Here is a 27539-nt window from a genome sequence, read left to right as displayed (position 1 = left end):
TGACCTTGACTTCAGTATGTGCCACATGTGAATCTGTACTGCAGGGACAGGACTTTACAAAACCCATACAGCCAGTGAACTGAACATGCTGACCTTTACACTCAACTTTTCCAAAATGCATTCCCATTATGCCAAACTTTATGCTGGAAGAGCTGAATAATATAATTTACTCTATCTCCTTAACAGTCACTCATTGCTCGACATGTCTGTGTGTGTGTCTGTGTGTGCTGTTGACTTGAGGATACTCTTTAAATGAAAGAAGGACAATGTAACACGACCCTCAGGAACACAGACAGCACAAGTGAGGGAATTGATAAAGCTGTATTCCAGTCAGGTTTCTCAGCTGGTTCTGTCCTGCAGTTGTGGAGAGACAGCTGTTTTTTTTTCTCTCTCAATTAATCAAAGAGGAACTCAAAGAAAATCTATCCCCAGTGGTAGAGGATAACTTGGATTCAATGGCAGTACGATTACAGCCCATTTGGTAATTGGTCACCTGCCCCGAAGCTCGTAGCTTTTGATTATTTATTGTGTCGAGACAATTTGTCGGAGAGTGCGAGCTGAGATTTAGTGCACAGTGGGAAAGAATTGCTGTCCAGTAGATGCTGTACTCAATGACAGAGTTCTTGTAAAGAGCAGATTGGAACACTTTACTACATCGGATCTTTTATGACGCCGTGCTTATTGAGGTATTACACCAAATCAGTCCAGCCCCATATAATGCGCGGGTTTTAATTCATTGCCCTCGTTCTGTGACCTACAGGGCTACGAACCAAGAGCTGGAAAGTGGGATTAGGCTGGATAGCTTTCTTTTGGCCGGCACAGACACAATGGGTCAAATGGCCCCCTCCCGTGCTATATATTTCTGTAATTCTATTCTCTGATTCTGTGATTTCCCAAGATGCCCTTCCCCGAGAGCGACTCTACCCCCAGAGTCAAGCCTTACACATCTGATCTCAGAGCTTTGGCCTCCCAATTAACACGTGGACGACACCAGTATACATCAGATAAAGTGACATTCAATCGTAGCATGTCAGTAACTCGCTACAGAAGGGCTCACTTGTGCAATGTTTATCATCTTCTCATTCTGGAAGCTTCTTCAGTTCTAGCTGAATCCTGAGACGTGCATAAGCTAAATTTGCAGAGACAATTTTAAATAGTTTAAGATCTTTGCCACACCCTGGGTGGCCTTTTCCATGGCTGTAATGGTACTGATGATGGTTTCTTGCTTACCAATTGACATGTTGTACACTAACTGACGATATACTTTATCTTTATCTAGACCTGGCCACCATAAGTAAGTGTGTTCAAAACGCTTGGTCAAGCACATTCCTAGGTGCTGGTCATGAAGATCTCCTAATAATTTGTAACTGAATTGATTTGGGATAACTACTCTTGCACATAATACAATCTTTATCCACTGATAATTCATTCCTACGAACGAAGTATGGATGAATATCTTTCTCTGATACCTGGTTTGGCCAGCCATTTGCTACATAATCATACACCTTTGACATAATTGGGTCATGTTTGGTTGCTCTACCAATCTCTTCAGCTGTGAACGTATGAAAAATAGAATACTTCTTCCCTATTGGGTGTAACTTGAGATGGGGAAGGCAACCTAGACGTAGCACCAGCATTACTGTGATCAGCCGATCGTCTGTACTCAATGTCATACGTATATGCTGCCAAAATCAAAGCCCATCTCTGCATTCGGGCTGCAGCTAAGGTTGGAACTGGGGACTTTGAATGGAGGATTGCTGTCAGGGGCTTATGGTCAGTAACGATGGTAAACTTATGACCATACAAGTATTTGTTGAACTTCTTGACCCCAAAAATCAATGCCAAAGCTTCCCTTTCGATCTGCGCATAATTCTGCTCACTGGCACGGAGTGCATGAAGCAAAATCAATTGGTCTCTCCTCCACACTAACTAGTACATGAGAGATCACTGTCCCAACTCATTATGGAGAGGCATTAAATGTGAGCTTGATCTCCTTAGATACGTCATAGTGAACTAACATGGTACTCTCTACCAACTGGCTTTTACACTCCTTGACTGCTGTGTGTCGCATTCTTCTGACCACTTCCAATGGACCTGATTTTCCACAGCTCATTCAGTGGATGTAATATTGCAGCCAAACTTGGTAGGAACTTAATAGTTCAAAAAGAACCAAAAATGATCGAAGTTCAGTGACATTTCTTGGGAGTGGGTGCATTTCTGATTGCATCCATATTTCCTTTGGTTGGATGTAAACCATCCTTGGCTGCTCTGAAATAACTCACACTTGTGAGCAGTCACTCGTACTCTCTGCTTCTCTAGCCGTTTGAGGACTTCATTCAATACGTTGTTATGGATTTGTCTGTTTGGTGATGAAATGAGTTTGTAATCTAAATAACATACTACCCTTTCAATACCTTACAAAATCTGGTTCATCACCCCATGGAATATGGCGGGGGCGGAAGACACTCTAAATGGTAACCCGATTAAATTGATTTAGACTTAGATGAGTATTTATAGTCAAGCATGACTTGGACTCCTCATAGAAACAAAACATAGAAACATAGAAACTTGCAGCGCAGAAGGAGGTCATTTCAGCCCACCGTGTCCACGCCGGCCGACAAAGAGCCGCACGGCCCTCGGTCAGCAGCCCTAGTTCAAGTTGTAAGTAAGCATTTGTGAGATCTAACTTTGAGAAGATCTGTTAGCGTTGTGAACAAATCTTCTACATTTGGCAATGAATTGGGTAGATTACCCTCTATAATCTGGCTGACGGTTACTTTATAATCACCACACAACCTTACCTTACCATCAGACTTGGGTACAACAATGGGTGTAGCCCAAATACTTAGATCTACCTTAGAGATAATGTTCTCAGTTTCTAGTCTTTTGAGTTCTTGCTCAACTTTCTCCCTGAGTGCGTATAGTATAGGACGTGGCTTGCAGTAAACTGGTCTTATGTCCTTCTGCAATCTGACACTTGCCTTGAACCCTTTGATCAGATCAGACTGCCTGTTTCATGGAACACCTTTAGCTACTGCTTGATGACATCATCTTTTGATGCAGATTTTGTTTCCACACGAAAAATCTCATTCCAATCCAGCTTCAGTGATCCCAACCAATTTCTACCTACCAAGGCAGGCTTGTCTCCTGCCACTACTATAAGAGGCAAGCTCTGAAACTGATCCTTATATTTCACCAGTATGGTGATATGTCCTACCACAGGAATTTGCTCTCCTGAGTAGCCTCGCAGCTCTATCTTCGACTTCTCCAGTAGAAAATCGCTCAACTTGTCGAGATATAGTGATTCTGGTATTACACTCACGGATGCACCAGTGTCAATTTCCATGAGTATCCTGTTTCCTGCAATGTTTACTTGGATGACATTACATCGTGAATCATTGTTAGATACACTTGTGTTCCTGATGACGTGTATCGATTCTGAGATCCAAGGTGAGACAGTATAAGTGACACCCATGCTGATGTAGTAGATGGCAGGTGAAGTAGCGATCATGGGGACAATCCCACAATGTTTTAATACTGAGTAGCAATGTGGTGAGGGTGGCTTCCCAGGTTGCAGAAATGACCTGCAAACCCCAGAAACTTAAATCTGTGCACAGAATGGAGTCATCAATAGCCTTTCCCTTAGGCAGCTAATGAGCTGTAAGGTGTGTATATGTATGTGGTATTCCCAGCTGTCCATTAATGCCCTCGCACAACGGCCGCTGAACTTCCACCTGCCCTTCACAGGCGAGGTTCCCGAGCCGCCTGCTTCCCGTGCTCATGCCGGTAAATTCAGAAGCTGCAGTTAAAAAGCCTGTTCAGGGTCTGATAACAAGCATTTAATGAGTTTAAGTAGGTGGCCCTCCTCTCCCGATCGGGTCCGTGGTGCGCCCACAAACACGCCCAAGTTAAAAGGTGCGAGGAGGCGGGATGATAGCGGGTTCCCGACGCGCTGCCTGTTTTCACCAATTTTACAGCTGCCCTGCCCCCAAACCCGCTCGCACAGCAACGGGAACATTCCGGCCAAGGTGTTGGTGTTGGAAATGCAAACTCGCTTTAAGAGGCACATTCCTGCATTAAACATCCTCGAGCTGGGCCGCTGGAAATCGGGCTCTGAAAGTGGGCCATTGTGTCAGTCAACCAGGTGGGAATCCCGCCCATGAGATTATAGTGCGGCCCCAGAGTTAAAATACACATTGCAACACTGACTACTTCAAAAAGTATTTCTTTACTTACTTCCTTCCTTTCTTGTACGCAGACTAGTTTTATCTCAGATAAACCTTTGCAGCCTGAAATTCCCATTTGTGATGTACGCCCTTGTGAGTATACTCACAGATTTGTAGAACTGTTGAATTGTGAGTGGCTTAGCCAGTCACGTGATGTTCACAAGACTCAATAAAACCCCAACCAGTTGGGTTCAGGGGATCCACGATGAGGCATGCAGTTCTTAGCCAAGTGGATGAACTGGTAATGTGTAGTGTGATTGTTAATAAACCAACTCGTTCTCAATAGCAAAGGTTTAACAATGTGTTGTTATGAATTCTTAAGCAAAGAAACTATGAAGCAAATACATTGCACCGCTGTGTGGTGATAGCTCACCAACAGGTGAGGGATTACTCTGCAATGCCAGGCTCTGTGTTTGGACTCTCCCTCAACGGGAACTCAAGTCGGAGACGGGGCTACAATGATCCAGTGTGGATTCTGCACCAAGCTGTTTACAGGCCCTACTCTCATTCTGTTGCCTTCCCTTGTGTGCAGAAAGGACATTCTGCATTTTAACTACTTTGGTTTGAATATATTCCTCTTTCCACACAGGTCACTGTGTGTGAATATATCCTGTAATCTGTATCCAAAACCATGCCAAATGAACAAACATCTGTGCCAATACTCTGCAATTTGTAAAACAGTTTCTCATTAAATTGGCCAACATCCGCCCTCACTGTAATTACACCTTGTATTTATAATTATTTGGACATTCACGTCATTAGATAAAGCTGCAATGGCACAGCAGAGTTTTAAATGTACCGAATTTCCCAGGTAATCCATCAGGGGATTGTGAATTCCAGGGCAAAGCCCTCCTGTGAGCTGGTATTATCATTCAGGGCAGGTGCTGATTCTCAGACACTCCCTCTCACTACACTGCACAGTACTTTTACTTCACTGAAAACTGCAGTACAAATAAAATCTTTATTCAACCCTCAGAACATTTCGATGTTCCATGTCAGACCTTCTGCTGTGGAGTTGATGGCATGTCAGGCAATAACAGAAAAAGAATGACATTTTGCAGCCAATGAAGTACTTTCGGAGTGCAGTCACTGTTGTAATGTGGGAAACGCAGCAGCCAATTTGCACACAGCAAGCTCCCACAAATAGCAATGTAATAATGACCAGAGAATCTGTTTTTGTTATGTTGATTGAGGGATAAATATTGGCCAGGATACCTGGGGGTAACTCCCATGCTCTTCTTCGAAATAGTACCATTGGATCTTTTATATCCACTTGAGAGAGCAGATGGGGCCTCGGTTTAATGTCTCATCCAAAAGACGGCACCTCCGACACTGCAGCACTCCCTCAGCACTGCATGGAATGCCAGCCTTGATTTTTTTTGTGCTCAAGTCCCTGGAGTGGGACTTGAACACACAACCTTCTGACTCGGAGGCAAGTGTGTGACCCACTGAGGCACAGCTGACCTTTGCGACTTTGAGTCCCATATGCATTCCATCGAGTGCCCTTTGCACCTATGGGAAGCCTACCAGTCTGGGGAATAGGATTGCTCGCTCACTCTCTGTTTCTCGGATTGCCCTGGGAAGGATATGAACTGATGGGGCAGCGGTCACCTCCATTATGTATTGCTGAGCTGTGGCCTGACTAATCGGGCAAAGGTCACCAGGTGCTGCCTGGAAGGATCCAGTTGCAAAGAATTCAAGGCAGTGTTCCCTTGACTGGTGCAGACCGTTCTCCTGGTGGAAGTCAGCCGCACATATCTCTTCAACTGCCTCCGTGTAAACAATAAATGATGGGAAGAGGCCTTCAGAACACATTAAAGAACATCCATTAAAAAGTACATTCTCTACCATTTTATTACATGAGTCTCGGCCGCAACCGAGACTCCAGGATGGTATGTTGCCTCCCTGGTGCAAGGGTCAAGGATGTCTCTGAGTGGGTGCAGGACATTCTAAAAAAGGAGGGAGAATAGCCAGTTGTCGTGGTGCACATTGGTACCAACGACATAGGTTAAAAAAAAAAGGGATGAGGTCCGACAAAACGAATTTAAGGAGCTAGGAGCTAAATTAAAAAGTAGGATCTCAAAAGTAGTAATCTCAGGATTGCTACCAGTGCCATGTGCTAGTCAGAGTAGGAATCACAGGATAGCGCAGATGAATACATGGCTTGAGCAGTGGTGCAGCAGGGAGGAATTCAAATTCCTGGGGCATTGGAACTGGTTCTGGGAGAGGTGGGACCAGTACAAAGCGGACGGTCTGCACCTGGGCAGGACCGCAACCAATGTCCTAGGGGGAGTGTTTGCTAGTGCTGTTGGGGAGGAGTTAAACTAATATGGCAGGGGGATGGGAATCAATGCAGGGAGACAGAGGGAAACAAAAAGGAGACAAAAGCAAAAAACAGAAAGGAGATGAGGAAAAGTGGAGGGCAGAGAAACCCAAGACAAAAAACAAAAAGGGCCACTGTACAGCAAAATTCTAAAAGGACAAAGGATGTTAAAAAAAACAAGCCTGAAAGCTTTGTGTCTTAATTCATCCACTTTATTACGGATACTCCTTGCATTAACTGTGCAAATAGATGTTAACAAATATGATGTGATTGGGATTACGGAGACGTGGCTCAAGGATGATCAGGGCTGGGAACTCAACATCCAGGGGTATTCAACATTCAGGAAGGATAGAATAAAAAGGAAAAGAAGGTGGGGTACCATTGCTGGTTAAAGAAGAGATTAATGCAATAGTTAGAATGGACATTAGCTTGGATGATGTGGAATCTATATGGGTAGAACTGCAGAACACCAAAGGGCAAAAAACGTTAGTGGGAGTTGTGCACAGACCTCCAAACAGTAGTAGTAATGTTGGGGAGGGCATCGAACATGAAATTAGGGGTACATGCAATAAGGGTGCAGCAGTTATAATGGGTGACTTTAATATGCACATAGATTGGGCTAACCAAACTGGAAGCAATACGGTGGAGGAGGATTTCCTGGAGTGCATAAGGGATGGTTTTCTCGACCAATATGTCGAGGAACCAACTAGGGGGGAGGGCATCTTAGACTGGGTGTTGCGTAATGAGAGAGGATTAATTAGCAATACCGTTGTGCGAGGCCCCTTGGGGAAGAGTGACCATAATATGGTGGAATTCTGCATTAGGATGGAGAATGAAACAGTTAATTCAGAGACCATGGTCCAGAACTTAAAGAAGGGTAACTTTGAAGGTATGAGGCGTGAATTAGCTAGGATTGATTGGCGAATGATACTTAAGGGGTTGACTGTGGATGGGCAATGGCAGACATTTAGAGATCGCATGGATGAACTACAACAATTGTACATTCCTGTCTGTCGTAAAAATAAAAAAGGGAAGGTGGATCAACCGTGGCTATCAAGGGAAATCAGGGATAGTATTAAAGCCAAGGAAGTGGCATACAAATTGGCCAGAAATAGCAGTGAACCCAGGGACTGGGAGAAATTTAGAACTCAGCAGAGGAGGACAAAGGGTTTGATTAGGGCAGGGAAAATGGAGTACGAGAAGAAGCTTGCAGGGAACATTAAGACGGATTGCAAAGGTTTCTACAGATATGTAAAGAGAAAAAGGTTAGTAAAGACAAACGTAGGTCCCCAGCAGTCAGAATCAGGGGAAGTCATAAGGGGGAACAAAGAAATGGCGGACCAATTGAACAAGTACTTTGGTTCGGTATTCACCAAGGAGGACACTAACAACCTTCCGGATATAAGAGGGATCAGAGGGTCTAGTAAGGAGGAGGAACTGAGGGAAATCCTTATTAGTCGGAAAATTGTGTTGGGGAAATTAATGGGATTGAAGGCCGATAAATCCCCAAGGCCTGATGGACTGCATCCCAGAGTTCTTAAGGAGGTGGCCTTGGAAATAGCGGATGCATTGACAGTCATTTTCCAACATTCCATTGACTCTGGATCAGTTCCTATCGAGTGGAGGGTAGCCAATGTAACCTCAATTTTTAAAAAAGGGGGGGAAGAGAGAAAACAGGGAATTATAGACCGGTAAGCCTGACATCGGTAAGATGATGGAATCAATTGTTAAAGATGTCATAGCAGCGCATTTGGAAAGAGGTGACATGATAGGTCCAAGTCAGCATGGATTTGTGAAAGGGAAATCATGCTTGACAAATCTTCTAGAATTTTTTGAGGATGTTTCCAGTAGAGTGGACAAGGGAGAACCAGTTGATGTGATATATTTGGACTTTCAGAAGGTCCCACACAAGAGATTAATGTGCAAAGTTAAAGCACATGGGATTGGGAGTAGTGTGCTGACATGGATTGAGAACTGGTTGTCAGACAGGAAGCAAAGAGTAGGAGTAAATGGGTACTTTTCAGAATGGCAGGCGGTGACTAGTGGGGAACCGCAAGGTTTTGTGCTGGGGCCCTAGCTGTTTACACTGTACATTAATGATTTAGATGAGGGGATTAAATGTAGTATCTCCAAATTTGCGGATGACACTAAGTTAGGTGGCAGTGTGAGCTGCGAGGAGGATGCTATGAGGCTGCAGAGCGACTTGGATAGGTTAGGTGAGTGGGCAAATGCATGGCAGATGAAGTATAATGTGGATAAATGTGAGGTTATCCACTTTGGTGGTAAAAACAGAGAGACAGACTATTATCTGAATGGTGACAGATTAGGAAAAGGGGAGGTGCAACGAGACCTGGGTGTCATGGTACGTCAGTCATTGAAGGTTGGCATGCAGGTACATCAGGCGGTTAAGAAAGCAAATGGCATGTTGGCCTTCATAGCGAGGGGATTTGAGTACAGGGGCAGGGAGGTGTTGCTACAGTTGTACAGGGCATTGGTGAGGCCACACCTGGAGTATTGTGTACAGTTTTGGTCTCCTAACCTGAGGAAGGACATTCTTGCTATTGCGGGAGTGCAGCGAAGGTTCACCAGACTGATTCCCGGGATGGCGGGACTGACCTATCAAGAAAGACTGGATCAACTGGGCTTGTATTCACTGGAGTTCAGAAGAATGAGAGGGGACCTCATAGAAACGTTTAAAATTCTGATGGGTTTAGACAGGTTAGATGCAGGAAGAATGTTCCCAATGTTGGGGAAGTCCAGAACCAGGGGTCACAGTCTAAGGATAAAAGGTAAGCCATTTAGGACCGAGATGAGGAGAAACTTCTTCACCCAGAGAGTGGTGAACCTGTGGAATTCTCTACCACAGAAAGTAGTTGAGGCCAATTCACTAAATATATTCAAAAAAGAGTTAGTAGTAAGGACTACATCTAAGGGGATCAAGGGGTATGGTGAGAAAGCAGGAATGGGGTACTGAAGTTGCATGTTCAGCCATGAACTCATTGAATGGCGGTGCAGGCTAGAAGGGCCGAATGGCCTACTCCTGCACCTATTTTCTATGTTTCTATGTTTCTATGAGCTTTGCTGCACAAAAGCAATGACGAACATAATTTTAAACTGTTTTTAATCATTTTAAAATAAATGCTGGCACAGGCACTCTTCTGTAAAAGTTCAGACTAAATGATTCAATTTGATGTTCTAATATCTCAAACTGCTGCCTGAAGAGACATTGGGGCTGGTTATAACCCTGCCCGCTCTGGCCTGCACCTACCCCGGGCCAAAAGGCCCCCGCACCGACCCGCACCTATTCCGGGCCGAAAGGACCCAACCCGCCACCCCCCGTGCATGTCTTCAGCTCCACTGAAACTATGGCAACTTCTCTCCACCGATTTCCTTCAGTGTAGGGAAGGCTTTTCAGAAGGGTGCAGTGCGCCGTTTTAGAATAAAATCGTACTTGACCAAACTCATTAAATGGCCAGAAAGGGCGCACCTGGCAGGTTCCGCCCCCAGTGACGTAAAAGAAAAAATTGGGAACTAAAAAAGTCGTACGGAGCTACTTTAGAATGGCGCAGAAACTTTGGCGAAATTTGCAGATTTTAGTCTGCTCAAAAAAAAGCATTGTAGGCTAAACAAATGACGCAGAATGGTGGCGAAAGTTCAGCCCATTACCTCAACAATTAGCTGGACTTGAGCTTGAACAAGAATACCTCCCATTCACTTTATCACGGCTTTACCTTGACTGAGCTGTCAATCAAATCATTCAGCTGGAGACAGGGGCCCAAGACTCTCCGACAGAGGTACTATCACTTGCCTTTCACAGATGTGTCCTTGGAGGAGTTAATCCCTAGGAGGACAGCTGAGAGATTTATGGGCCTTGCTCAAAGAAAGCTTGTAGATGAAGCTCAGTCCTGAGCCCCACATCTGAGGAAGGAAATGTTGGCTTTGGAGGGAATGCAGCGTGGATTTACCAGAATGATACCAGGGTGCCAAATGTTAAACTACGAGGAGAGATTACACAAACTAGGGCTGTATTCCCTGGGATTTAGAAGGTTAAGAGGTGATTCGATCGAAGTTTTCAGGATATTAAGGGGAACAGATAGGACAGATCGAGAGAAGCTATTTCCGATGGTTGGGGATTCTAGGACTAGAAATTAGTGCCAGACCTTTCGGGAGTGAAGTTAGGAAACACTTCTACACACAAAGGGCGGTAGAAGTCTGGAAACTCTTTTAGGGAGTTAACGGAAAAAACATTGAACCGTGCCCCCCGATCTGGGGGAAACACCAACATTTACAATGCCATTTTTTTTTTTGGCACAGAATTGAATTTTTCTCCAAGTGCCCCCTATAAAAGGGGAGGGGGACACTAAAAGCACCGGCAATTAAAACAAATTAAACTTTAAAACGTAAAATCAGATTAAAATTTGGTTGCCGGGCGTGACGATGCACTCCAGTCCCTCCTGTTGCTGGGCCAGTTGTTAATTTTAAATCTGAGATTGATGGATTTTTGTTCACCAAAGGTTTAAAGGGATACGGGACAAGGCGGGTATATGGAGTTAGGTCGCAGATCAGCCATGATCTCACTGAATGGCGGAACAGGCTCGAGGGGCTGAATGGCCTACTCCTGGTCCTGTGTGTACCTATGATTATCAGCATTTAATTTCCACTGAACATTGAAACCCACTTTACAGGCAAAGGCTACACATGAATATAAAGAATGAAGCGTCACCTGACAGTCTCAGTATTGGACTCCTGGAGTGGGGGAGTGTGACTGGACATATACTGTCAGCATCCTTGGCCAAGAACGGGGGAGCCGCTAATACCTTTCATTTGCCCTACTTTAGCTGTGGCTGCCCAAGCACGTGCATTGAAGGAGGAGAATGACAGTCTGAGGTGGCAGCTGGATGCCTACAGAAACGAAGCGGAGCTGCTTAAACAGGACCAGGGAAAGTTGTACCGCACCGACGGAGACCACACCAATGATCAGCAGCTCCACTTTCAACAGCAGGCAATGCAGGGCCTGCAGCAAGTAAGTGGGCCCACAGCAAAAACTCAGGGGCGGACTTTCGGCTTTGCTGATTTCGGGGCGGTAAAGTTTGTGCCCGGGAAGAGTTTGCGCCTCAGTCAGCAAAATTGGGCAGCTAGGCCCCGAGTGTGGGGCAGGGCAGTCAGGGAGACGTTGCACACCTCTCTGAGGGCGCTAGGCCGGCTGAGCATGTGAAAATCCCGAGCTAAACACCCAGCCTGGGAGTGCTGAGAGAGGCCTGGGGGTGAAAAACCTGAAAAAAACCCACCAAAAACATTCCCAATACATAGCTCACGCCACCACAACATAAATCGCAATAAAAAAGATCATACTTACCTGAGGTGGACATTACTTACCTCATTGCAGCCGCTACAGGTCAGACTGCCCGATGTACCAGGCGGTCCCAGCAGAGGGCACTGCAGGGCGGACAGGTCGGGCGGGACACAAAAAAACGAGCCGGTGTTGCAACCAGGGGCATTGCACACCTGCTCAACGCTTCCGGGTAGTACTGCTCCGTGCCCCCCAAAACCGGCCCCATAAACCCCCGCAGGGCGCTGGAAGCTGACCACCCGCCCAGAAGCGCTCACTGCCACCATTGCTGCCTCTCCGGGGTGAAAACAGAGGCAGAGAGCACCGGAAAAGCCAACCCTCAGTGTTTTAATGTATTCCACCGAGGAAGGGGAACAATAACTTCACAAGCATCAAAGGGTGGGTGGTGTACAGAACCCTCACCCGTGAGATAAATTCAGGGGCTATCAATAACCCCCGTTACACCACAATATCACAGTAACTGTAGCACAGCTGCATTACCTGAAACATTGGGGCCAAGTTTCGGCCTGAGTTGCTCCTCTTTTTTTGGAGCAACTGGTTTAGAATGGAGTATCTTAGAAATTGCAATTCTCGGCATTTAGTTTGCTCCAGTTCTAATCAGTTAGAACAGTTTCAGTTTGAAACAGATTTTTTTTTTCCAAAAGGGGGCGTGTCCGGCCACTTACGCCCATTTTGAAAGTTTAGGCAGTGAAAACTTACTCCAAACTAATTTAGAATGGAGTAAGTGTAGATTTTTGTACGCTCAGAAAAACCTTGTCTACACTTAGAAAATCAGGCGTAGGTTACAAATCAGGCGTAGGGAATAGGTGGGGGGGGGGTTTAAAGGGAAGTTTACAAACATTAAACACTTCAGTTTTACAAAAAGTCATCATCAATTATAAGTGATCAATACATCAATAAATCAGCCAATAAATCAATCAAAAAAAATTAATAAAAAATAAATTAAAAAAAAAAAATCAATAAATAAAACATTTTCTACTTACTGACTGCAGCACCGGGAGTCCTCCAACAGTGTGCTGGGACGGCCCCCGCCCCGCCCCCCCCACCCCCGTGTGTGTCTCTGTTAGTGTCTCTCTCTCATTCTCTGTCTGTGTCTGTGTTTCTGACAGTGAGAGGGGGAGGATGGGGGGTGAGAAGAGAGGGGGGGTGAGAAGGGAGGGAGGGGGGGGAGGGGGAGAGAGAGAGAAAGAAAAAGAGAGAGAAAAAGAAAGGAGAGGGAGGCTGAACGGGCCGGGCCCGGCCCAAGACTACAAGCTTAGACTTACCGGATTGACAGGTAGGTGGCGTCGGTCGGTCGGAGATTGGTGGGTGGGGGGAACGGAGATCGGTCGGGGAGGGGGGGGGGGCAGTGGCGGCGATAGGTCGGGAGCGGAGTTCGGTTGGGGGGGGGCGGGGGGGAAGGTCGGGAGCGGAGGTCGGTCGGGGAGGGGGGGGCGGTCGGGAACGGGGGAAGCGGAGGTTGGGTCAGGGGAGGGGGGTGGTGGGAGCGGGAGTCAAGTCGGGTCCGGTCCGGTCTGGAGGAAGCAGGAGCTGGGCGTGGGAGGCAGCCTTATCGACGCAACCCCAGTGAGGCCATTCGGCCAGGGCTAGGGGCTGCGTGCTTCGGGCCCCTCCCACACAGTTTTGGGCGCCTGGAGCTACTGCACATGCGCACCCACTGTAGCGCCTGTGCAGAGGTCCCGGCACTGTTTTCAGCGCAGGGACCTGGCTCCGCCCCCCACAGCTCGTGCTGCGCCACGCCCAGCTGCGGAGGACCTGCAGGGAACCGGAGAATAGTTTTTTTTAGGCGCACTTTGTGGCGCGAAAAATGGGCGTCCAGGTCGGGGCTGCGCTGATCTAGGCACGGCCCGAAACTTGGGCCCATTGACTCTGTTTCTCTCCCCACGGATACTGACCCGCTGAGAATTTCCACAATTTGTTTATATTTCAGATTTCCAGAATCTGCAGAGATTTGCTTTTATCACATGTGTATGGGTCAGCTTAGTTATAAAAAATACCTGTATGGCAATGTGTATAACTTTATAATAATTAATACCCTGTCTATCTGGGCCGGGGAATCCCTGGGCACAAGCACCAGCTCAGGTACCTCGAGCCCCGGGATTCAGACAGTCGGGGCAGCAGGTGATGGGCAGAGCCTGAGTAAGCAGGGACCAGGGGATGGTGGCAGAAGACGAGCCTGCCTCCTGCTGGCCGGAAGACCAGCTCACTCCCTCTCTAGCTGCAGCCCTCCCTCCCGGAGCCTGCATGTAAAAGGAAGGTGTGAGCTGAGCAAGCAGCCAGACGGTCTGGGAGCAGTTGTGTGGAGGTGTCCACCACTTGCACATGTGTGGAGCAGGCAGCATCTGTAATAATCTTAGACCCTGGCAGGGCTGTTTTGTGAGGCACCCACTGTAAGGTATGCCCCTGAAAGAAAGCTCACAGGTTTGTAGAGCTGTTGCATTGTGAGTGGCTTAGCCAGTCATGTGATGTTCACAAGGCTCAATAAAACCCCAGCCAGTTGGGTTTAGGGGATCCATGATGAGGCATGTGGTCGTGCACCTAGTGGATGAACTGGTAATGTGTAGTGTGATTGTTAAACCTTTGTTAATGAACTAATTGTTCTTAATAGCAATGTGTTGCTAAGAATGCTTAAGCAAAGAACCCATGAGGCAAATACATTGCATCCCCGATCTATTCAGTGGTCTGAAGGGCTGCATTAGGTACCTGTAGTGTGTGTGCCAACCATCCTGGGCCTTGTTTCATCTTCACCCTGCTGCTGTTTGTGGTGGTCTCAATTGTCTCACAAGCCAGGGCTGAAGCCCGATCATCTCACTCTCCTCAAAGTCATCCTTGCTGTCTGCCTCCTCCTTCAAATATCCCGGGTGCAGAGGATTGTCTGAAGATGAAGGCATCATGACTGCTGTCCAGGGGAAGCAGGCACTGACCTGCATGGTCCTGTGTTGCTGCTCACTGACCACCTGGACATGGATGGAGCAGAACCTGATCCAGCTTATGGAGGCAAGGGGATTGGGTTCAGGACCCAGACGGCCCATCAATGCCCATCTCCACTTTGGGGATCACCCATTGTACACAGGTTACGTAACTCAAAACCGAGACACTTTCTCAAGCTGTTGGTAAAATATTTCCGTGTTTCTGACCACAGTCACTTCATGATTTCTATTAATGTTAATGACAGCAACTCTTCGCTGTGACTCGGTTATAAACTGAACACTGAATTTGTAAAAATATCACTGCTTATAAATATCTGGGCTATACTGATAATTCAGTGTGTCCAACGAGACAATTACAGAGGAGTTGTTTAAGCAGAATCATCATTTGGCATTTAGCTGAGGTTTGTCCATACAGAATCTCCGTGTGGAAGTAGCGACGGTCCCAGTACTGGTTGCTGGGGCTAAGCCTATATTGGAAGAGTTTATGATTTGGATTAAAACTTCTATGCATTTCAGTATTGCCTTTAATGAGGAACTTTCATATTTTACTCCCCGTTTTATAAAATGGGTGATAAGGGCCAATGCTGAGATTGGGCTTGGCCTGGGGAGGGTAAACTGGTGGAATTGCTTCTGTCGGCCCTTACACCACACGCCTGGTCTTCACTTCTCCTGCAGTCAGTAGAACTGAATATTGGCCGTGTGGTGTGACCGGCGCCCAATGCGTTACCACCTGTTTACCGTCCCCTGGCCAAGTCCAACGTCAGCAATGGCCGTTATGAACATTTCTGAGTGGGGAGTGAAATATGGAAGTTAATGTCCAATTTCCCCTGAAGTGTGTAATCATTGTACAGCAGTCACTTGGCCCTGTGGCTAATAACGATGTTGTTTCAAAACAGCAACTGCTCGCACTGCAGGAGGAATACAGAAAGATGGAATTGGAACTGGAGAAAATGAAGGAGGAAAAATCACAAGTACAAGCTTTACTTGCAGCTCTTAAAGAAAAGGTAAATTGCTCGATCATTGCACCTTTAAGAGGTTTACGGGCAAAGCGCCATCCTTGACAGCCACACTGAAGCAAGTCACGACAATTGCAGGATACCGAGACGTGTCTCACTGAACGTATACACCACTGCCTGGTGTATAACACTGGCTCGTCAATCTCAACTAAAGTTATAGAGGGTGTAATAGTGTACATTAGTTTACATTTGTTTCATTCATTCATGGGATGTGGGCGTAGCTGGTAAGGACAGCATTTATTGCCCATCCCTAATTGCCCCTGAGAAGGTGGTGGTGAGCTGCCTTCTTGAACCGCTGCAGTCTGTGTGATGATGGTACTTCCACAGTGCTGTTAGGGAGGGAGTTCCAGGATTTTGATGAAGGAATGATGATATACTTCCCAAGTCAGGATAGTGTGTGACTTGGAGGGGAACTTGTAGGTGAAGGTGTTCCCATATGCCTGCTGCCCTTGTCCTTCTAGGTGGTCGAGGTCACGGGGTTGGGAGGTATTGTTGAAGAAGCCTTGGCGAGTTCCTGCAGTGCATCTTATAGATGGTACACATTGCAGCCACAGTGCACCAGTGGTGGAGGAAGTGAATGTTTAAGATGGTGCATGGGGTGTCAATCAAGCGGGCTGCTTAGTCCAAGATGGTGTCGAGCTTCTTGAGTGTTGTTGGAGCGGCACTCATCCAAGCAAGTGGAGAGTATTCCATCACATTTTTGGCTTGTGCCTTGCTGATGGTGGAAAGACTTTGGGGAGTCAGGAGGTGAGACACCACAGAATACCCAGTCTCTGACCTGCCCATGTAGCCACAGTGTTTATGTGGCTGGTCATGTTAAGTTTCTGGTCAATGGTGACCCCCAGGCAATGTTCCCGTTAAGCCGCGTGGCCACACAGCCAGTCTGCTGGTCCCCCGCAGGCCGCTCATCGGCTGTTATGTAGAAGGAAATGCGCATGTGCAAAAATTTGAATGGGACGTGCAGCCAGTTAAAGAGACTACATACCTAAAATAAAAATGAATGGAAACATTGTCCCCAGGATGTTGATGGTGGGTGATTCGGCGATGGAATGCTGTTGAATGTCATGGGGAGATGGTTAGACTCTTGCTTGTTGGAGATGGTCATTGCCTGGCACTTGTGTGGTGCGAATGTTACTTGCCGCCTATCAGCCCAAGCCTGAATGTTGTCCAGGTCTTGCTGCATGCGGGCATGGACTGCTTCATTATCCGAGGAGTTAATAGTGGCACTGAACACTGTGCAGTCATCAGCGAACATCCCCATTTCTGACCTTCTGAAGGAGAGGTGGTCATTGATGAAGCAGCTGAAGCTGATTGGGCCTTGGATACTACCCTCAGGAACTCCTGCAGCGACGTCCTGGGGCTGAGATGATTGGCCTCCAATAACCACAACTATCTTCCTTTGTGCTCGGTATGACTCCAGCCAGTGGAGAGTTTTCCCCTGATTCCCACGGACTTCAATTTTACTGGGGCTCCTTGATACCACACTCAGTCTGGAGCTGAGTGGTCCTGGCAGAACCCAAACGAAGCAATGCTGAGCAGATTGTTGCTGAGTGTGTGCCGCTTAATTATACTGTCGACGACACCTTCCATCAGTTTGCTGATGATTGAGAGTAGACTGATGGGTCAGTAATTGGCTGGATGGATTTGTCCTGCTTTTTGTGGACAGGACATACCTGGGCAATTTTTAACTTTGTCAGATAGATGCCAGTGTTGTAGCTGTACTGGAACAGCTTGGCTAGAAGAGCGGCTAGTTCTGGAGATCAAGGGGCCGAAATTGCCCCCTGGCTGAAATGGGGCGCACCTACAGATGCAAATGATTTTTCTCCACCGCAATCCATGGGGCGGAGAGCCGAGCGAAATTGAGGTCTTAAGTTTTTTTTTCTCCAGGTGGTGTTTGGGGCGGCTGAGGCGCGGAAGTCGTTTGGGAGCGGGGCGTCAGGTGGGAGCGGGGCGTTTGGCGGGCGGTCAGCACTGCGACGCTTATGATGTCAGCATGACGCCAACGTGCTGCGTATTGCTGACACGTCACACTGTCTCTCCTCTTCAGTTAAAGGGGAGGGGTGCAGTGAGCTCTGTACATAATTTAGTTGGGCCCACTGGGCCACCAGGGAGGGTTTCAGTTGGGCAAGTGACCCGGTATCCCTCGGAGGGGTGTCGGGCTGCCTGTTGGTGGCCTGGCCGCCCAGTGGCTGCCATTGTTGGACCGACTTCGGAGTCGGCCGTGGCAGTGCACCCTCGCCTTTAAGAGCGGACGCGCTGCCCTGCCACAAGCAGCTTCCTGCTGGAGAAAGCTGTTGGGGGCACCAAGCAGCGGCCGATCCGCTCTCACAGGGGAAATTTCCCAATGGAGTGGAAAGGGGGCCGCCGCCGGTCGGTAAGGGGTTGTCGTGTGCCCAACAGGGCGAGAACACGGGCGGGGTGACAGTGTGTACCGCCACAAAGATAAAGGAAAGCAATTTCTCCAATGTTGGCACCTCCGCCCCGACTGAGTGGTTGGTGCTTACTGACCCATTACCACCTCTTTGAGGCATTGGAGGCCATTTCTCTTTGCCTTGGATTTGCGTTCCGTAGACAGTCACAATTTTTAAAGCTCTAAAAATGTTGTAATAAAACAAAAAAACAAGAGCAAGCATCAGTAAAGCAAATTTGACACAATGCAGCAACGATGCCCTTGTTAAGATCATCTTACAGCAGAGCTTAGCGATAAGACAGTCAGTCAGAGCCATGTTGGGCGGGCTGGACATTGACAGGGAGATGCTGCGTGGCTTTCTGATGATACTGGGAGTCAGGAGGTCACGGTCCGTTATATTAAAGCACATAAGCTTGACATCGATCAACACGGTGCAGATAAGAGCAGTTTCCGATATCAAACAGTGAGAAGGAATACCCAGTCCTTACCATAGATCCATAAACTATCAGCCAGCGGTTTCCATCCTACACGCTTTGTGCACGCAGAAATTGCACAGCCCCTGCCCGTGATTTTCCATCCATTGCTTTGGCTCGGTGGAAAATCTCAGGCAGAAGATTAGGAATTTCTGGATCTGTGTCTCAACATGCAGTAGGAGTGTTGAAGCTGAAAATCCCGAGCTGAGTGAAGCCTGCGTGCTGGGCAGTGCCAGTCATTCTGACTGCGTGTGATTGTGTGAAATGGATGTTAGCCAATCAGCTCCCGGTTTACATCTCTCCACAAGTTTATTTCCATTGCATGTTCTTAGTAATTCCTTCCCTTTCACAAATTTACAGTCTCAGTTACTAAAGTCAGAACTTGCATTTCGACAGCACCTTTCACGTCCTCGGAACGTCTCAAAGCTCTTTACAGCCAATGAAGTACTTTTGAAATGTAGTCACTGCTGTAATGTGGGAATTACTGTATATAAAAAACATTATCTGGTTGAATTACGGGATCAATGTTAAGATTGGACACCCCCGGCATAGAGCTTTGCGAGATGGAATGTAAGTCGGGAATTCAGGTGTGGCGTGCAATTTGAGTGACGGATAATGATTCAGCCAAAGAAGCAGAAGGGATGATCTCTGTCTCCAGACGGGTCGACTCTTGCGTCCAGACAGACAGACCCCTGTGACCCCTGCGTGCAGATGGGCCGACCCCTGTGACCCCTGTGTCCAAATGGACTGACCCCTGTGTGCAGACTCACAATGTGCTCCCTTGTGCAGACTCTGCACTGGGTGCACCAAATTGTAAAATCTACCCGATATTTCAAGATCCATTTACTTTGGGAAACAGTTCCATTTACTTGTATTTTTTAAATCGAGGTTTGTGTACGCATTCCCAGTCTGAACGTTCAGCATCAGTACTTTATAAAGCTTAAAGGGTCTTTCTATCTCTAACATCAGTATAATTGCCAGCAGCAACCCACAGTAAGGAGATGTCTCTTGCACTTGTACTATCTTTAACTTTTAAGTGTATATAAAAACACATCAATTGTATCCTTTACCATGTACTGGTAAATGTGCCACGGTGTTGTTGAAAGGTTGTCTCAGAGCTGCTGTACAGCCATTCACCCATCACTGTCATGGGGCAAATTGAGTGAAACAGCATCTCACACACTGACACAGGGTCAACATACCACCTGCCTTATTGATATTGAAAGGTACAAACTCAGCACTTACTGTCCGTGTGGCTTCGCTACTAATACTCTTAGCTCCTCCTCAGAAGGTTGCGGATTCAAGCGCCACTCTAAGTCTTGAGCACAGTGAGTACCTCAGCACTGAAGGAGTGCTGCATTGCCGGAGGTGTCTTGCGAGAACTCCTTTGGTTCAGTCACAGTACAGAAGGTGTTTAAAGCCAGCTGCATTCAGAGTCATGGCCGCAAATTAACTCAATGCAGAAGATGCAAGGACTGCTGTTCACTTGTCTCTGAGGCCGTGACTTGAGTGAGGAGCCACACATTACATAGGATATACGGCACAGAAACAGGCCATTCGGCCCAACCAGTGATGCCGGCATTTATGCTCCACTCGAATGTCCTCCCGTCCTTCCTTATCTAACTCTAAGTATCAGCTGCGGCTCAGGGGGCAGCTCTCTTGCCTCTGAGTCAGAGGTCTGTGGGTTCAAGTCCCACTCCAGGGAGTTCAGCACACAAACCTAGGCCGACACTCCAGTACCAGTACTGAGGGAGTACTGCACTGTTGGAGGTGCCTTCTTTCAGATGAGATGTTAAACTGAAGATCTACCTGCTCTCTCAGGTGGACATAAAAGATCCCATGGCACTATTTTGAAGAAGAGCAGGGGGGTTATCTCTGATGTTCTGGACAATATTTACTATCATTCAAAAGCAGATTATCTGGTTGTTATCACACTGCTGTTTGTGGGAGCTTACTGTGCGCAAATTGGCTGCAGTGTTTTCCACAATACAACAGTGACTACACTCCGGACTCCAAAAGTACTTCATTGGCTATAAAGCGTTTTGAGATGTCTGGTGGTCGTGAAAGGCGCTATAGAAATGTAAGTCTTTCTATCAGCAGAACACTCTGTTCCCTTCACCCTCATTGGCTTATCTAGCTTCCCCCTAATAAATCACACGATTCAGTCAGAAATATATTGTGTCATTTATTCTGTTATGTGAATGACTGGCTGTCCCTTTTTGAATTTGGATGATCAATATTCAAATCCACAAAGGGGGTCGGGGAGAGTATTTATTGAGTCTGGATGTTGAAATCAGGCCGATCGCTGGTCAGCGACTTTCACAGAGATCACTTAGTCTTGTCAACTACAGGAGCTATCAGCAGAAAATAACTACGCTAAACTATGATTTCAGTTGTTATTACAAACCATATATTATTTTCCATATTTAAAGAGCTAGGACAGTCCAGCAACCAATATAATTGTTTATTCTTGTCGATCTATTGTTCAGTGACTTTGTCTCACAGTTAAAGCCTTTACCAAGGTCTGCTGTGTTACTGCTGTCACTTTCGAAGAGGCTGAGAATCCTACTGAGGCACAGGACAGATCCAGTAGCTAAAACAATTCAAAAGACAGGTTTTCTGTCCATTATCTTGTCAAAACGTATCTAGGGATCCAGGCCAATGAAAACACTCAATACTATAGGGGGCTACAACTTGCCTAAAATAGAGAAGCTGAAATATGAATGGCAGAAAGGCCCAGAAACCTGACAGTGCAGATAGCATTTGGTGAGATAGAGTATCAACAATAACAACAATAACAACTTGCATTTATATAGTGCCTTTAACATAGTAAAACATCCCCAGGCGCTTCACAGGAGCGTTATCGAACAAACATCTGACACGGAGTCACATGAGATATTCGGGCAGGTCTGAGTCAAAGAGGTAGTTTTTAAGGGGCATCTTAAAAAGGAGGAGAGAGAGGCAGAGAGGTTTAAGGAGGGAATTCCAGAGCTTAGAGCCTAGGCAGCTGAAGGCACGGCCGCCAATAATGGAGCGAAGGAAATCTGGGATGTGCAGGAGAGCAGAATTGGGGGAGCACATAGATTACATCTCTGTGCTCCTAATACTGGTGGGTCGTGTGTGATGTCTGACAGCTCACAGGCTGTTTCTCTAAGTGACTCCCTGTGGAAGGACTAAGTGTGCTGGATGACCTCAGGGTGACAGGCGGCTGGGATTTTGGTGACCCTGTACTTCGTGTTGTTTCTGGCAATGGGCCTGCAAGTCAGTGTGTCATGTTCATCAGTGTCTCCATCTTCCAGGTTAAGTCAGTTAACGACATGGCAGTATTGCTCCTGAAAGTCCTTTTACTCTTACCCCTTGATGTCCTGCAAGAGACATTTCATGGACAACCTTTAGTTGTTTCGGTGTGACTTGGGACGTTTTACTATGTTAAAGGTGCTATATAAATACAAGTTGTTGTCTGTGGGAAACGTGACCAGTTGCCATCATTACTGACCAATGGTAGGATATTTGCCACCTGTGTTACATACTATTACATACAAGGTTTTGATACTAACAATTTGTCGGCTATCATTTATATTCCTTTTTTTCAAAACCTTGTATGTAATAGTTTCTTCCATTCTCTCTTCATGGTTACAACTAAGTAAAATTTTAATGTTTAAAGCTGTGCTTGAAATTGAAACAAAATCTGTTGGTTAGACTGGGAGCCGTGATGTAGTTCACTTGCTTTAGTTTGTGTAAAACGTGCCCGATAGATGTAGATTTTAATCTTATTCCTGGGACTTTTCATTTCCTGAGAAAATGTCTATTTTCTGAATGGAATCCCATCATAGAATCATCGGATAGTTCAGCACAGAAGGAGGCCATTCGGCCCATCGAGTCTGCGCCGGCTCTTTCAAAGAGCAATCCAGTTAGTCCCACTCCCCTGGTTTTTCTCCCCATATCCCTGCAATTCTTTCTCCTTCAAGTGTTTATCCAATTCCCTACTGAAGGCTACTATTGACTCTGTATCCATCACCCTATCAAGTAGTGCATTCCAAATCCTAACCACTCGTTGCGTAAAAAAGATTTTCCTCGTGTCGCCTTTGATTCATTTACCAATCACTTTAAATCTGTGCCCTCTGGTTATCGACCCTTCAAACATTGGAAACGGTTTCTCTTTATTTACTTTATCTTAACCCTTCATGATTTTAAACACCCCTATCAAATCTCCCCTTAACCTTCTCTGCTCTAAGGAGAACAACCCCAGCTTCTCCAGTTTATCCACTAAACTAAGCCCGTTTGGTAGCCAGTGTGCAACGACCACCCCACGTTAAAAGAACTGATGCACAGGCATCTTCCACTCCTTTGACATGAAGTTCAGAACCTGAAATGTCAGTACACTCATGGACAACTCCAACAGCGACAGGCTGGAACGCCGTACCTCCATGGTTACCTGGGAACTCAGACGCTTTGATGTCAACATTGCAACCCTAAGCGAGACCCAGCGGGCAGGGGAAGGCCAGCTCAAGGAACAAGGTGGAGGTTACACCTTCTTCTGGAAAGGGAAACCAGAGGAAGAACGGCGCCTCCATGGAGTCTGTTTCGCCATCAAAAACGAGCTGGTCAACCGCCTCAAAGACTCCCCCTGCGGAGTTAATGAACGCCTCATGATTCTCCGACTCACCTATCCTGGAATCAATGCGCCACAGTCATCAGTGCGTACGCCCCAACACTCGATGCGATAGATGAGACCAAAGAGTGTTTTTACTCCAGCCTCGCAAAATCCCTGTGCCATGTCCCTGCGGGCGACAAATTGATTCTCCTCGGTGACTTCAACACCAGGGTCGGCAAGGACACAGCCCTCTGGGAAGGCGTGATCGGCAGAGAGGGTCAAGGGAAAACCAACTCCAGCAGTACCCTACTCCTGACAATATGTCTAGAACATGTCCTTCTGGTGAATGAAAGTGTTGGTCAAGTACGAGGCATCATGGCAACATCCTCGCTCCAAACACTGGCACCTGCTCGACTATGTCTTCGTCCGAGCCAGGGATCGCAAGGATGTGCGCATCACCCACGCCATGACAGGAGCTGACAACTGCTGGACAGACCACCGCCTAATCCGATCCATCATTGACATCAACATAGTCCCAAAGCAGCGAGGGCAGAAGCAGTGCAGCAAAAAAAATCAATGCCGAGGCATTCAAAGACCCAGCTCAGAGAGCCTTATACAGTCAGCGTCTCACAACTAACCTGGCATGCTTTGATGACCTCGAGGCGCAGAATGCCCACAGTGCTTGGTCAGCCCTCCAGGCCTCCATAACCAATGCCTGCGAAGAGACGCTCGGTCACTCAACCAGGGAACACCAGGACTGGTTTGATGAGAATGGCCAGGAGATCCAAGAATTAATAGATCATTTCTGAGCCTTAAACCACAACCCAACTTGGGAGCAGCAAGGCAGCATTACAGACGGCATAAGGCCGAGGTCCAAAAAAAAACTCAGGACCTAAAGAACAGATGGTGGATGGAGAAAGCACAGGAGATACAGCAGCTAGCTGACAGCCATGATGTGTGAGGATTCTTCATCGCAGTCAAGGCCACCTACGGTCCAAACACCCAAGGCCCCAACCCACTCCTGGCCAAGAACGGGGAAACACTCATCAAGGACACCGAGGCAGTCAGGGCCCGCTGGAAGGAGCACTTGGAAGATCTCCTCAATCGAGACTCTGCCTTTGACTCAAGTGTTCTCGACTCCATCCCGCAGCATGCTACCCGCCACCACCTCAGTAAAACCCCAACACTGCACGAGGTAGGAAAAGCCATAAGACATCTTAAGAACAACAAGGCAACAGGAACGGATGGAATCCCCGCTGAGGCACTGAAGTATGGCGGAGAGGCACTGTTGGAGCGAATACATGACTTCATCTCTCTCATCTGGAGGGAGGAGAGCATGCTGGGAGATCTTAGAGATGCAGTGATCATGACCATCTTGAAAAAAGGGGACAGGTCCGACTGCAGCAGAGGAATCTCCCTGTTATCAGCCAATGGGAAAGTCGTCGCTAGAGTCCTCCTTAACCATCTTCTCCCTGTGGCTGAGGAGCTCCTCCCAGAGTCACTGCGGATTCCGTCCCCTACGGGGCAGAACGGACATGATTTTTACAGCGCGACAGTTGCAGGAAAAATGCAGTGAGCAGCACCAGCCCTTATACATGGCCTTCTTTGACCTTACACATGGCCTTCTTTGACCTTACAAAGACCTTTGACACTGTCAACCGCGAGGGTCTATTGAACGTCCTCCTCCATTTTGAATGCCCCCAAAAGTTTGGCACCATCCTCCGCCTGCTCCACGACAACATGCAGGCCGTGATCCTTACCAACGGATCCATTACAGACCCAATCCGCATTCGGACTGGGGTCAAGCAGGCTGCGTCATTGCCCCAACCCTCTTCTCAATCTTCCTCGCTGCCATGCTCCACCTCACAGTCAACAAGCTCCCCGCTAGAATGGAACTAAACTATTGAACCATCATAGAACATGGGCATCATCTCCAGGCCAGGTCCAAGACCACCACAACCTCTGTCATCGACTACAGTATGGGGACGATGCCTGCGTCTGCGCATATACAGAGGCTGAACTCCAGGATATAGTCGACTTATTTACTGAGGCATACGAAAACATGGGCATTACGCTAAACATCCGTAAGACAAAGCTCCTCCACCAACCTGTCCCCGCCGCACAGCACTGCCCCCAGTCATCAAGATTCACGGCGCGGCCTGGACAACGTGGACCATTTCCCATACCTCGGGAGCCTCTTATCAACAAGAGCAGACATTGACGACGAGACTCAACACTGCCTCCAGTGCGCCAGTGCGGCCTTCGGCCACCTGAGGAAAAGAATGTTCGAAGACCAGGCCCTCAAATCTGCCACCAAGCTCATGGTCTACAGGGCCTGTATGGCTCAGAGACATCATGGATCATGTGCAGCAGACACCTCAAGTCGCTGGAGAAATACCACCAACGATGTCTCCGCAAGATCCTGAAAATTCCCTGGGAGGACAGATGCACCAACGTTGGCATCCTCACTGACCACACTTGATCAGTTCCGCTGGGCAGGCCATATTGTTCGCATGTCAGACACAGGACTCCCAAAGCAAGCGCTCTACTCAGAAGTCCTTCACGGCACACGAGCCAAAGGTGGGCAGAGGAAACTTTACAAGGACACCCTCAAAGCCTCCCTGATAAAGTGCAACATCCCCACTGACACCTGGGAGTCCCTAGCCAAAGACCGCCCTAAGTGGAGGAAGTGCATCCGGGAGGACGCTGAGCCCCTCGAGTCTTGTCGTCGAGAGCATGCAGAAATCAAGCGCAGGCAGCGGAAAGAACGTGCGGCAAATCAGTACCACCCCCGCCCCCCCCCACTTTCCCTCAACGACTATCTGTCCCACCTGTGACAAGGACTGAGGTGGCGGTACAGTCCAATATGAGAACCAAAGGACTCATTTTTAGAGTGGAAGCAAGTCTTCCTCAATTCCGAAGGACTGCCTATGATGATGCTGAATCTCTCATCCCTGGAACCATTCTAGTAAATCTCTTCTGCAGCCTCTCCAAAACCTTCATGTCCTTCCTCAAGTGCGATGCCCAGAACTGGACACAATACTCCAGCTGGGGTCAAACTAGTGTTTTATACAGGTTCAGCATAACTTCCTGGCTTTTTTATACTCCACAGATACATACAAAACCTTTAGGTTTTACCCATGTGCAACCTCAGTGACGTGCTGACATACGGACCTACAAACAGTGACGAACAGGTAAAGACCCTCTGTCCATCGAGCCTGTCCCACACTTGGAATATCTTGTGTCCCACAATATACATTCCCCAACATCCCCCCCCCCACCACCCCCCAAAACCATGTGATCTCCTGGGAGAGGCAACAAAAAACCCAGGCCAATTTGGGGGGAAAAAATCTGGGAAATTCTTCTCTGCCTCATCTAGGCGATGGAAACTAGTCCAGGAGACCATTCTGGCCCTGAATTCCCTGCAGTACCTACCTTCTGTAAGAGGTGATCTCCGCCCCAGCCAGAAACAAATCCTGCTCTCGTTGAAGAAATTCAGCATCCACCGCGCGAGATGGCAGCCTGTTCCAGAGGTCCACTATTCCCTGGGAAAAGAACCACCTCCTGACATCGAACCTGGATCTTATACAACTTAAATTTGTGACCCTTAGTCCTCCCTAACGTATTTAATTGAAACAAACTGTCAACTGGAACACAATCTATTCCCTTCATTATCTTATAAACCTGAATTAGATCATCTGTAAATCTACACTTCTCTAAAGTGTAGAGTCCCAACTCTTTTAGCCTAACTTGATAACCAAGATGCTTTAAAATGAGAATTAGTCTAGTGACTCTCCTCTGCACCCTTTCCAAAGCCTCAATATCACCCACCATGTGAGGAGCCCAAAATTGGACACAGTTTTCCAATTGCGGCCTGACCAAGGTCTTATACAAGGACAAAATAGTCTGCCTCATGTTGTACTCAATTGTCCTAGGGATACACCCCAACATCCTTTTTGCTCTAGCTATCGCTTCACGACATTGCTCATGTAACTTTAGAGATGCACGAGAATGCCCAAATATCTATTTCCACCATCTTTAATGCTTTTCCCTGAAGGATGTATGAATGTTGAACATTTGCCCTGCCCACATGCATAACACCGCGCTTATCCAAGTTATATTTTCCAGTCATGAGCCCAATCTCCCAACATATTGAGCTGAAAATTGTGGCCTCGCTGGGTGTGTACGATGTGCATGGACCCAAAGAGGCCTCGCAA

General features: G+C 47.3%; 1 protein-coding gene and 1 long non-coding RNA gene across 2 annotated transcripts in view; one reads left to right on the top strand and one right to left on the bottom strand.

Moving 5' to 3' along the window:
* Positions 1–27539, bottom strand: part of LOC139276311 (uncharacterized) — an 84194-nt gene that overhangs the window by 11284 nt on the left and 45371 nt on the right. The gene's annotated exons all lie outside the window — the stretch shown is intronic.
* The window catches only part of LOC139276310 (ecto-NOX disulfide-thiol exchanger 1-like), a 493766-nt gene that overhangs the window by 421740 nt on the left and 44487 nt on the right, over positions 1–27539 (top strand). The window contains exons 8-9 of the mRNA XM_070894110.1: positions 11388–11572; positions 15726–15833. Of these exons, the coding sequence (XP_070750211.1) occupies positions 11388–11572; positions 15726–15833 (293 nt within the window). The remainder of the gene's footprint in view (positions 1–11387; positions 11573–15725; positions 15834–27539) is intronic.

The sequence above is a fragment of the Pristiophorus japonicus genome, chromosome 11, assembly GCF_044704955.1.
Source record: "Pristiophorus japonicus isolate sPriJap1 chromosome 11, sPriJap1.hap1, whole genome shotgun sequence".
NCBI classification, from domain to species: domain Eukaryota; kingdom Metazoa; phylum Chordata; class Chondrichthyes; family Pristiophoridae; genus Pristiophorus; species Pristiophorus japonicus.
The sequence above is the reverse complement of the archived record's forward strand: the minus strand, read 5'-3'. Positions and strand labels throughout refer to the sequence as shown.